This window comes from Piliocolobus tephrosceles, chromosome 14 (genome assembly GCF_002776525.5).
Source record: "Piliocolobus tephrosceles isolate RC106 chromosome 14, ASM277652v3, whole genome shotgun sequence".
NCBI lineage: Eukaryota > Metazoa > Chordata > Mammalia > Primates > Cercopithecidae > Piliocolobus > Piliocolobus tephrosceles.
In genome coordinates this window covers 45,117,656-45,130,140 of record NC_045447.1, presented here as the reverse complement: position 1 = coordinate 45,130,140, position 12,485 = coordinate 45,117,656, and the positions used below count along the sequence as shown (strand labels likewise).

At 39.9% G+C, this 12,485-nt stretch overlaps 1 protein-coding gene across 3 annotated transcripts in view; it reads left to right on the top strand.

Moving 5' to 3' along the window:
* The window catches only part of UNC13B (unc-13 homolog B), a 247,593-nt gene that overhangs the window by 135,033 nt on the left and 100,075 nt on the right, over positions 1-12,485 (top strand). Inside the window, exon 9 of one of the 3 annotated variants that reach the window (XM_031933996.1) lies at positions 3,046-11,289. The exons of the other annotated variants lie outside the window; for them this stretch is intronic. Coding sequence (XP_031789856.1) covers positions 3,046-11,289 — 8,244 coding nt within the window. The remainder of the gene's footprint in view (positions 1-3,045; positions 11,290-12,485) is intronic. 3 annotated transcript variants of the gene reach the window in all.

Below are 12,485 nucleotides of genomic sequence, written 5' to 3'. Positions count from 1 at the left end.
CCGGGCTGGAGTGCAGTGGCCGGATCTCAGCTCACTGCAAGCTCCGCCTCCCGGGCTTATGCCATTCTCCTGCCTCAGCCTCCGGAGTAGCTGGGACTACAGGCGCCCGCCACCTCGCCCGGCTAGTTTTTTGTATTTTTTAGTAGAGACAGGGTTTCACCGTGTTAGCCAGGATGGTCCCGATCTCCTGACCGCCAGTATGGTCTCGATCTCCTGACCTCATGATCCGCCCGTCTCAGCCTCCCAAAGTGCTGGGATTACAGGCTTGAGCCACCGCACCCGGCCCTTTTTCTTTTTCTTTTTGAGACAGAGTCATACTCTGTCTCCCAGGCTGGAGTGCAATGGGGTGATCTTGGCTCACTGCAACCTCAGCATTCCCTGTTTAAGTGATTCTCTTGCCTCAGCCTCCCGAGTAGCTGAGACTACAGGTGCATGCCACCATGCCCGGCTAATTTTTGTATTTTTCTTAGAGATGGGGTTTCACCATGTTGGTCAAGCTGCGCTCCATCTCCTGGCCTCAAACGATCCACCTTCCTCTGCTTCCCAAATGGAATTATAGGTGTGAGCCGCCGTGCCTAGCCTAAGACACATTTTTTTTTTTTTTTTTTGAAGAGTGCAGGCCAGTTGTTTTGAGAATGCCCCTTAGTTTGTTTTTGTCTGATTGTTTCTTCATGTTTAGAATCAGGTTAAACATTTTTGGCAAAAATGGTGGATGTTTCCTTCACATGCATTCAGGAAGCACATAGTTTGTCTTATTATTGGTGATGTTTAGTTTGATCTCATGGTTAAGAAATTTGGTATATGCTGTATTTCTCCGGTGTAAAGTTACCTCTTCTCCTTCATAATTAATAATATCTGAAGTGATACCTGAGACTGTATCAATACTCTGTTTCCCCAATAAGCTTTTACTCAATGATCTTAGCATCCATTGATCCTTGCCTGAATCAGTTATTTTATTGATTGGAGGTTAGTTTTCAAAAAATCATTCCAATTTAGCTTATCCTTTTAGTTTCTAAAATTCACTAGACTGGCTAGGTGCAGTGGCTGATGCCTATAATCCCAGCACTTTGGGAGGCAAGGCAGGAGGATCACTTGAGTCCAAGAGCTTGAGACCAGCCTGAGAAATATAGTGAAACTGCATCTCTACAAAAAATAAACAAAATTAGCTGGATTTGGTGGCGTATGCCTATAGTCCTAGCTACTTGGGAGGCTGAGTTGGGAGAGATTGCTTGAGTCTGGGAGGTTGAAGCTGTAGTATGCCAAGATTGCACCACTGCACTCCAGCCTGGATGACAAAGCAAGACTCTGTCTCAGTCAATCAATAAAAAATTCACCAGACCATAGGATGATCTCCTTTTCTTGCCCACCTCACCAAACTGCTACATGGTGAGTTTAGAGACAGGGTCTTGCGTTGTTGCTCAGTTTGGTCTTGAATTCCTGCGCTCAAGTGATCCTCCTGCCTCAGCCTCCCAAAGTGCTTGGATTACAGGTATGAGCCATTGCACCTGGCCTTCTGGAAGATTTTTAGTGACAAGTGTCTGCTTTGATCTTGCTTCTGTTTCCTAAATGAATGCTTTGGATGTTAGATCTATAAAGAGCACACTGACCTAATAAGCTCCTAGCCTGTAGATTCTTTCTCCATCCCTACCTTGGTACATAGAAGAAGGCAGTCTGTAACCTAACTGAAAGAAAGGTCAGGCTATCTTCAGTATTCATAAGTCGCACATGTAACTTCTGCTGCTATAATCAGTATAGGGAAAGATTTTCTTTTTACTGTGATTCTCAATGCCTATAGCTTTTACATTTCACAAACAGCAAATCATAATGCCTTAGGCTGGGCGCGGTGGCTCACACCTGTAATCCCAGTAGTTTGGGAGGCTGAGGCGGGTGGGTCACCTGAAGTCAGGAGTTTGAGACCAGCCTGGCCAACATGGTGAAAACCCACCTCCGCTAAAAATACAAAAATTAGCTGGGACTGGTAGTGGGAACCTGTAATCCCACCTACTCAGGAGGCTGAGGCAGGAGAATTGCTTGAAACCAGGAGGCGGAGGTTGCAGTGAGCTGAGATTGTGCCATTGCACTCAGCCTGGGCAACAAGAGCGAAACTCTGTCTCAAAAAAAAAAAATTATAATGCCTTAAATGATTTGTTATTTTTTGTAGTATAACAAAGTTTGACTTCTGCTGATAGTAAAAAAATGTTTTATATGTATTTTTTTCTTATTAAAAGAAATATGTTTGACTATATTCTTGGCTATACATCCTCAAATATAACTTTCAGAAAGTTAACAGCTTGGCTTCTTTTTAGACTAAAAATTTATCAGCAAATTTCGGTTTCTTGCAATTCCTTGATATGTGTTTATGGTATACTTTAATATTGCAAATACACTCTAGATATTGGTATAACATGTTTAATTTTTTTGTTTGTTTCTTAGAAAAATAAAAGAATTCTAAAAAGCTCACCAATGAAAATTTGCAAGTTGAAGCATTTAAAAATTGATATTATAGCTGTTCTTTTTCTGATATGGAATAAGCTATTTGGCTACATTGATATAATATTTAAGAACATGTGGATTTCTTTTTTATATTTATTTGGTCTGAATGCTTTTTATCACATTGGCAATTTTATTATTCTAGTCTTATCATTGAACATGTATTAAATCTTATAACTTCTTTCTTCCTTTTCCCTGTCTCTTCCTTTTTCTTTGCTTTATTGTTCCTCCAATTTTATCCCTTCACGTCAGACAAGGCTCATGGGCTAAAGATGAAAAAATTAGGATTATTTCAGCCTTCTCTGATGTTGACTATGAAGAGCAAGGAGATATACATAAGGAGATAGAGGGGAAAATATCACAAGAGTGTCTAGAAGATAATAACATAAACTTGAAGGAAGCAGAGATAAAAGAAATTAGAACCCTTTCAAAAATGGATAAATACTATAGCCAACAGAAACAACCAAAGTATAAGAACAGGAAAAAGACACCACGTCAGAGCCAACAAACAGAATTATCTACTGAATTTAAGGTTGAAGCATCTGTTTTCTCCAGGTATCCTCAAAAATATGATACACTAGATAGACGAAGAAAAAAGAAACCCTTATACAATTATTTTGAAGACACTGAAAGAAGGCATTATGATGAGAGATCTGAAACTAAGACTAACTACAAAAGTACATGTTCTAATACTGAAAATTGTACCCTTTGCCATACTGAAAATAAGAAACAAAATACGGGATACCCAGTTTTGTACCCCTACAAAAATGGATTTGTGGTTAAGAGTGGCCGGCAGCACATTAAGTTGGAAAGTCATGATTATCATCTGTCCAGTTGTTTAAGACACTGTGAAAAGTCATCTGGCTCAAACCAGCATGTCACTAATTTTACTTCATTAGATATTCTTGAAGATTCTTCTAGTAGTACTTCTGATGAACTTCTGGGTTCCCCCATTTCTGATAAGCAGGAAAATTTACAGTCACCAACATGGCATTCATCCAGTGTCCACCATCTTGGAGATTTTCCTGAAGAATATTGTGTAGCAAATTCAGTATTGCCATTACAAAGGATGAATTGTGATGCAAAAACACTTGGAGATCTGTCTGGGTGCTCTATAGAAGAGATAATCCCTTCCTCTATTGAGGAGCCCAAGGAGGACCATATTGATACAATGGATGAGCTTCAGTGTTTGGTAGAAACTGTGTCAGAATATTTAGCAGAGAAGGAAGAGGAGATTAACAGATTTGGTTCACTTTCAAAAACTAAAAAATCACATAAACAAAATAGTACTGTTGATGCAGAACAAAGAATGCCTGGGGATCAAATACCACCTTTAACTATTGTCAAGAATGACAAGGACACGGCCATCTCTTTCCCTGAGTTGACTGGAGTAAAATGTGCCGTTGGTTCTTTATTTAGTTCACTCACAGAAAAAGTGGGTTCAGGTACAAAGCATCTAACAAACTCTGTGGAAAAGTTGGTTTCCTTAGTTCCAGAAAAAGCAGAAACTCTTAATCAAATAGAGGCGATTAATTTGGGATCTAAACCCAGAGCCATGGCAGTATTGGAAAAGGATCTTTCCATGCAATCTCCATTATCTTCTCAAAGAGATGATAATATGAATATAGGCAGACATGGAAAAACCTCTGAAAATGAGCACATGGGCAATAAAACTGGGAGCTTAGACTTTGAGAATGCAACAGAAAGTATTGCAAAGGACTCGGCTCTACAGAGTCAGAGTTCGGTTATAAAGTCGGTTTTCAGCAGGTTAAATCCATTGAAAATCTTTTCAGAAAAGGAGGAAACAAAAAAAGATAATGACCAGAGTAAGCCACCAAGAAAAGAAAGCTTTGTTGAGTGTGATTTGGAGTTAAATAAAAGGGAAGGCACTCTTGACAATCACAGTAGTAGCATCATTGCATTAAATAGTAGTGATGAAGAAACTACGGGCTGGTTTCAGATGCCCACAAGTGAGAATTTGTTGTCCTCCCAAGTAACTAGTGAACCTTCAAACTTAGCTAGTTCTGCAAGTAAAAATGATGACATTGAGAGTCTATTGGAGGGAAAACCCTGTATAGATGTGTCTGTGTTACCAGATCAACAAAAAATATGTGCCAAAGATACTCCAGGACATCCTTGTATAGCTGGCAGTAGAACTGCAAATAAAGAGGTATCTTCAAAGCCATTAGAGGAAGACAAAGTTACTGGTAATGATGATTTCCTTGAGCCACTCAGAAAATCATTTAGCCAGTTTTTGCTCACTTCCCCTGAGACTTGTTCAAAGGAAAGTTTGTCAGAATCTGTGAAAATTCACCAGGTGGAGGAAGATGGATTGGAAAGGGGCTCTAAGAAAGATGGTCGTTCCTTTTCCTTTAGTGGAAAACTAAATCTTCCATTTTTTAGAGGTCTTGGTCATTCTGAAAAGCAACAGGAGTTAAAAGAGAAAGGAAGCATTTTTCCTTTGTTTAAATTTTCTTTCACTGACAGCAAGGTTACTGTTAATGATGGCTCAGCAGTAACCACTGATGAGGAGAGCAAAAAAAATTGCCATGAAGATACCAAACATAGTTCAGTAAAATCTAGTTATGTTCCAAATATTCATAGTGATCTAGGAAAATTTGACAGCACAGAGGAATTTAAAAAGAATGACCAAATAAATTGTCCTGAAGATGTCAAACTTAATTCAATAAAATCTAGTTCAGTTCCAAATATTCCTGATGATCTAGAGAAGTTTGACAGTACAAAGGAATTTAATAAGAGTGACCAAGTAAATTGTCCTGAAGATGCCAAACTTAGTTCAATAAAATCTAGTTCAGTTCCAAATATTCATAATAATCTAGGGAAATTTGACAGTACAGAGGAATTTAATCAGAATGATCAAAGAAATAGTCCTGAAGATGCCAAATTTAATATAATACAGTCTGATTCAGTTACAAATATTAATAATGATCCGGGGAAATTTGGGGGTATAGAGGAATTAAATCCAAGTGTCCACACAGCAGGAGAGAATTTTGAAAGAGATGGATTAGCTATCCCTGGAGTTGTGCCCAAAAAACATATAACTTCAGATCCTTTAGGAGAAGATAAGAGTCTAATACAAGCAGCATCTTCAGTAGCATCAGACTCTTCATTAGAGTGTATTTCTGCCACTTCGAAATCCACTTTGGTTAATGAAATTAATGAAGATAAGGTTATAGATAAGACTTCCAAGAAAAAAACCCAAGGAAGCTTCCTTTCTGGCCTGTTTAATAGGTTTTCTTCTGCTGAAAATTTGTCTAGTCAAGAATTAAATTTGAAAAATGATGACTCCCATCACAAGAATGATACCCCAGGTTTAATCTCTGGAATATTTAACCTGCTATCAAATAGCAGTATGACTGATCATAAACCGGAGGAAGCAAAGTTCGTGTCTTTAGGCAACACGAAGAGTTTGAATGGAGATACGCATTTATCTTTGAATGAGGTCCCTGCTACTTCATGTGTGACTTCTGAGAACTCGAAGAACCATGTTGAAAAACATGAAACTTCTGGCTTCATAGAAGCCTCCTTGTTACCTAAAGAAAATATACCATTATCTGATGCTGGGGTTGATAATCATCATCGTTCTCCTACAGGGAAAAATCAGCAAAGTGAAAAACATCGTCCCTCCTCTGAGAATATTGTACTTCACTGTGCTCCAAGTGCTCAGCTAGGTTTTTTGGATAAATCTATGGCTAAGAGGCAAATGCCAAACCATGTTCTTGAGGCGAAACTACATGAAAATTCAAAGAAGTTAAATTCACCTGTACTAAACACTAACATTCTCAATAAATCAAACAACTATCAGGCTTTTGAAGAGATGAACAGTCCTTTCTGTTTTGAATGGGACTCTGACATAAAAGATTTGTCTAAAAATTCCAGAAAACTTCAGCCAGTTTATTATATGTTAAATCAAAATAGATTTCCATCAGCAGATGCTTTCTTGTGGCTTGACTCAGAAAACTCAGTGATAAATTTTTGCCAAAAAGATCAAAATGCAAATATCTTGGAGTGGAGAACAAATCCAAACAGTGTCATTTGGTGTAACTTACCATATGAATCATTCAATCAGTTAGCATTTAATGAAGATTACTTATTAAGAGGTGATGTGTGGGCAGCTAACTCATTATATGGAAACTCTGGTCCTCTTCCAATTAATGAGGCTAATAATTCACTAGAAGAATTACCCATTGACTTAAGTTCTTCATCAGATCATGAAAAGACTAGATGCCCCATAGTTGATCAAAAATCATTAAGGATGGATGAAAACTTTGTTTTTTCAAGTTTTGGTTATGAGTACCAGGAATGGTTGTCATGTCTTGAACATGGAGTGTGGTGGCCATCAGAGGATGGGGATTATGGATATTATATGTTTCATGATGGTCAATATATCTATTCTCTTCTCACTGATTCTACTGGGCAGTATGCATATTTATTTATACCTGATTCTTATCAAGATTATTTGGATTGTGATTTACAGACAAATGGTCTATCAAGTATTAGGTTGGATGACAGCATTATTTCTACCTATAGTTTTAAAGTACTTGATGAGGAAGACGAAATATTTTGGTATGTTGAAGAGGAACCAATTGATGACCCTCTTGATTTATCTTTAGCTTTGCCAAGAAGTGAAGAACCCTTGTATCTGAATTTAGAAACCTTTTCACAAGTACTTAAAGAGTCAAGTTATGACCAAAGCGATCAGCCACTAGATTTTTCAGGCTATAATTGTCAAAAGTTTAAAGGAGATTTTAGATCTTTCAAAGAAAGGCCATGTGGTTCTGAAGATCCTGAATGTACATTAGATCTCAGAAGTCAGCCCCAAACTATTAGTAATCATGTCTTAAACAGAGATCAAATTATAGAGAGAGATGAAAACCAGCCTCTAACTAAAGATTCATCAGTTCACCTTTCCAGTTTCCATTGGCTTCAGCCTTCTGTTGAAGAAGTTGCCTCTTTGGTTCATCCTGAAAATATGACTAAAGGCTCACAACAAGCAGAAGAGACATCATTAGTGAACAAAGTGACTTCAGTATTTTCTGTTTTGGGTGCCTCAGTTGGAAGTACTTTGAATTTTGATAAGAGTGAATCCTTAGAGTCTTTGGCCATGCAGAAAGTCAGTCAGCAGTCAGATTTAGCAGAGCTCACAAATGATGGCTTTCAGTCATTAATTGTGAGTAAGCAATTAGAGGGTAACTCCCCAAATGAGGAAAAAAGTCTTCTCAAGGATTCAGAAAGACAGATAGTATCCAATGTTCAGCATCCAGAATTGACCAAAAATATAAGGCAAGAATTCTCTTTAAATAAAAACATTCATGTGAAAAAGCAAGGTTTGTTAAAATCTGGTTTCCAGTTAAGCCAAACAACTCCTCAGGCTAAATTAGGTGTAAAAGATGACGAAATCATTACAATGGACTCTATTTCAGTTTCTCCTGCACCTCAGCATAGTAGGGATGAGCATGAGAACTGTGAGCTTCCCCAGGACCAGTCATTCAAAGAGTCTGAGGAAACATTATTTAAAACTACACTGAAACTCTTCAGTAGAGAATCTTCAGTTAGTATGACAGCAAATGAAAAACAGTCATCTGGATTTTTGAACCTTTTTAAAACTCAGGTGAATAAAGAAGGATCACCAAACTTAGAAAAGACTGGTGATACAAATGTCAAGATACCACCTCAGGAAAAGAAAGAATCTTCTGGTGTTTCAAATTTTTGGGGTACCCTTGGGGATTTCTTTAAAGCCAATGTGTCTCCTATACAGACAACTGAAAATATGTCTGTTTCTTCAGTGACTAATAAGGATGAGGTCAGGTCAAGTCCTACTCCTATAGAGCTAGCTAGCCAGGGTGCTGGGAACTTTCCTGCTGCACCAATTTCCTCTAAAGGGAAGGCTAGAGTTAGAAGACTGAACAAACAGACTACTATCGATGACAGTAGGTTAAAGGAACCATCAACTAGAGGGATCCAGGGTAATGATTTGACTGAAAAAGAGGTACCATTCAGAGACCACCTAATCCAGCAGTCACCTAATTCATCTTTTTCAACAAGTAGTCTCAAAGAGTCTTCCAGGGATTCTTCAGTAGAAACTAGTGGTGTGACTACAGTGACAGAAGCTTCAAAAAATAATGAAATATCTTTTGATACCCTCAGCAAGAGAAATTCAAATGAACAGTATCATTTTTCTGATAAAGACTGGAGTTTCTCCATGGCTACAACATCTTCACCTCAACCAGAGTTACCAACCAAAAAGAGTATATTTTCTTTTCTGACTGGATCTGAAAAATCTGAGAACAGAGCCTCTGCTAGTCTACCAAGAGCCAAATCTCAAGCAGAAGGGCTATTCACACTTCCTTCCTTTTTTTCCACTGCTAGCTCAAGCATTAAGAAGGATACCTCTCATAGTAGCTCTACTTTTAGTTTCTTCAGCTTGCCCTTTTTGGATCAAAATAAGGAGACCTCTGGGGAAAAACAAAGCATTTCAACTGTTGTTCCAGTGACCTCCCAGCCCTGTAAGAAGACAAATGTTTTTGTAGACAGTGGTAGCACAATGACCAGAGAAAGTTCCAGTGGTCATAGAGATAGCATAGCCCAAGAAATAGTTCATGAACAGCAAATGGCACCTTGTATTTCCATTAACAACACAATTGAGGTTATCTCCCTTGCAGATGAGCTCAGTGTAGAGAAGAGGGAATGTGAGGAAAAACTGAGTTCCAATACTGGACCACGAACATCAGTGGATTTCCAGATGAATGAGTTGCAAAAAGACATTGTTCCTCCTTCACCAGAATTTCAGGCACAGGCTGAAACATTCCTCATTGGCCCAGAGAACCTTGGGATAGTTCCCCATGAAGAAGAGGCTTTCAACCACAAAGCCTTCCCCAGTGACTCACTGTCCAACTCCTTTTCACTTACTAAACAGTTAATTGAAAAATTCAATGACTTAGATAGTTGTACTAACTACCACCAAAATGAGAAATTTACTACTGAACCAGTGAACTTGCCATTAGAAAAGGCCCCCTATGAGGTCTTACCACAGATCCTGGGGCCAGCCCCTTCCTCTCCAGAGCCAGGGTGTGCAGGGAACCTTCAGAACCAAGATGCAGATAAAGAGGAAGACAAATCTGCATTGGAATCTTCAGTAGACATGCTTTCAGGGTTTGTGACCAAAGTGAAATCTTTCTCTGGGAGCTTAATTGAACCTCCCAAAACACTCTCTGGACTTTTCTCCTCTGCTAAATCTCCAAAGAAAAACTCCTTTTTCTCTCTTGCTTCTGATGCATCATCTCAGCCCCTCAAAGATGAATTATTTGGAATTTTCAAAAGTCCCAAGCCAGAGCCATACAAACAAGAATCATCTCTCCCAGCTACTTCATGGCTTCAAAATGGTCGTTCCAGAGATGCTGTAGGATCAGCACCTCCAGAAAGGAGAGAAGCTGCCTTTACAGCACCCAATTCAGAATCTACTCTCAGTGACTATAGAATGACTGTGGTTAGTGCAAAGCCAGAATCAGATATCTTGACAGATGATCCTAAGCTAACAACCAAAATGGAAGACAATAATACACCTGAAAATATTCTGGAACTTCAACGTTCTGAAACAATTAATACATCTTCTTTCTCAGGCGATGATACTGGGCAAGGAGTATTGTCTCTGAGTGATGAAGGAGACATGGGGATATTGCAAGCTACAGACACAGAGGCATCATTAGAAGCAGAGAACATTGCGCTGCCAACACAGTTGCAATCAGATCCTACCTGCATTGCCGAAGAGCTTCCTCCAATTCAGCCACCTCTTCCTCTTGAGCCAGAGCCAGCTATTCAAACTGCCTCCACAAACCAAGACTTACTGGAGCTGCATCCAGCCAGTTCACTAGAAACTGATACTACACTGTTCAGTGATGCAAGTGTGAGCCAGAGCACCACACTGGAAACCGAAGGGTGCTTTTCTCATCCTCTGTTGGAGGACCCTGTGCTTCCTGCCAAAGAAAGTTGTGAGATAATTCATGCCAAGAAAGATCCACCTGCAGTCCCCCAGGAAACAGAGCAGTCAAGACCACGTTTTGAGATCCCAAATGTGACCAGTTGGCCAAAGCTTCGTTTGCCATCCTCTGCTACTAACCATGGGAAACCACTGAGCTCTTTCTTTTCCTCATCTCCCCCCTCTGGCAATAGAGCAGCAGAGACTGGTTTAATGTCCAGTTTTAAGAAGTTGTCAACTCTCTTTGAGGGAAATAGTGAGGGGAAAGGAAGTGTACTAGCAAGTGATTCAAAACTAGGGTTTGGAAAGGTGGATCTTTCATTTCCGTGGCCAAAAGAGAACAAAGGGGGCCCTGAGCAAATGCCTACAGAATCTTCCCCTCCAGTTTTAGTTACTAGTAGTGATCAGGACCTTAACTCCAGTGAGGCTAACAAAGCTTTGGAGTCTTCTCAGATATCTGGGGCCAGTGCTCAGCCAGATAAAGTCGACACTCAGCCCTCTGGGACCTCTGAGCAGCTGGCGGCCAGGCCAGAAGTCTGTGCTCAGGGGCTTTCAGGGCCTGGAGAAGGGGGAAACCAGCAGGAAATCTCAGCATCCAGAGAACACTGGGATACCAAAGGCAACCTCTCTAGCCCCACCTGTCCTTCAGGGAAACATGAGGAAGAACCCTCCACTGTCTCTGAGATATTTCACCAGCCAGAAAAACAGGAAGAGGAGGCAGTGCCTGCTAGTACTGACTCTGATTTGAATGTACAGCAGCCAGTCACTCTGAATGACATCATGGAGCCAATGACCAACGAAAGGCCTGTTCTTAACTCAAGCATCATAAATGGCTTTAAAGAATCGACCATTTATGATGCAAGTGACTTAGTGGTAGATTAATCATAGCTTACTTTTTATCCTTCCTGTGTCTTTCCTAGTACCCGAGCTTCATGTTAATTAGGGGTTAAATAACAAGAACTCAATGTGTGGGTATTTTCATCCTCCTCTTCTCTCTATGCCAATTGTAATTCATTTATTGGAACAAGGAGCTTCCTGCTTAAAGCAAAGGCTGGGCCCGGAGATTTACTCACTGTGGTTTGCTCTGCCTTGTATAATGCGAAATGGAGAAAGGAGGGCAGGAAGAGGTAGCAAGTAGTTGGTGGTATATATTAACTACAACTACATGATAGGCTAGGATGCTTCCTTGGGCCTGAGGCACTTATATCTTGTAGGAGATGGGGATAGACCTATTTTGCTTTGTTTTTTCAAGTCTTCTAAGATGCTTTCTCCAGTGGCAACGAGTGTATTAAGTTAAATACAAAGTGCAAAGGATGCCTTGGGATAGTCTGTATTCCCATATCCTATTCCATACAGATTTACATAACTTCTTCCAGGGTATCATCTCTGCCTTTTACTACCGTCAAGGCTGATGTTTGATAAATGCTTTGAGTAAAATCTCACAGGAACTCAGAGGTATCCTTTGCTGTAGTTCTTCAGTCTCGAGCAGTGTGCTGGATCCATCTGCAGAGGGTACTATTATTTCCCCTAAGAAGCAGTATCATACAGTACAGATTAAGAATGCTACCTTGACCTCTGGCCCAGACTTGTTCAAAGTGGTTGGTCAGGGTCAGTGTGTGTGTGTGTGTGTGTGTGTGTGTGTACTTATGGACAAGTATATGTGTATGTGTGTTGAACTACTCAGAGCAGTGACCTGGTACCTATTCTGCTGGCATGGGCTAGAGGATCAGAAATAAGCCTGAAAATACCAGGTAATTAGGAAGAACTTTAGGGAAAATCCCATTGGAAAATAACAGTGATTTTTCTTCTTTGACCAAGGGTAAACACAAGCCCTTTAGTTTAAAGGCTTGACTCTGTGGTAAGAAAATTCTTGAAAAGAACTGAAGCCCTTAGATGATACGGCCACAAAACTCAAGGAAGTAACTTCTAGGTACTGCTCTTCTTTCCACCACTCTGCCCTTTTTGCCACTGTCACTTTCTCTGCTACGACTGCTTTCTC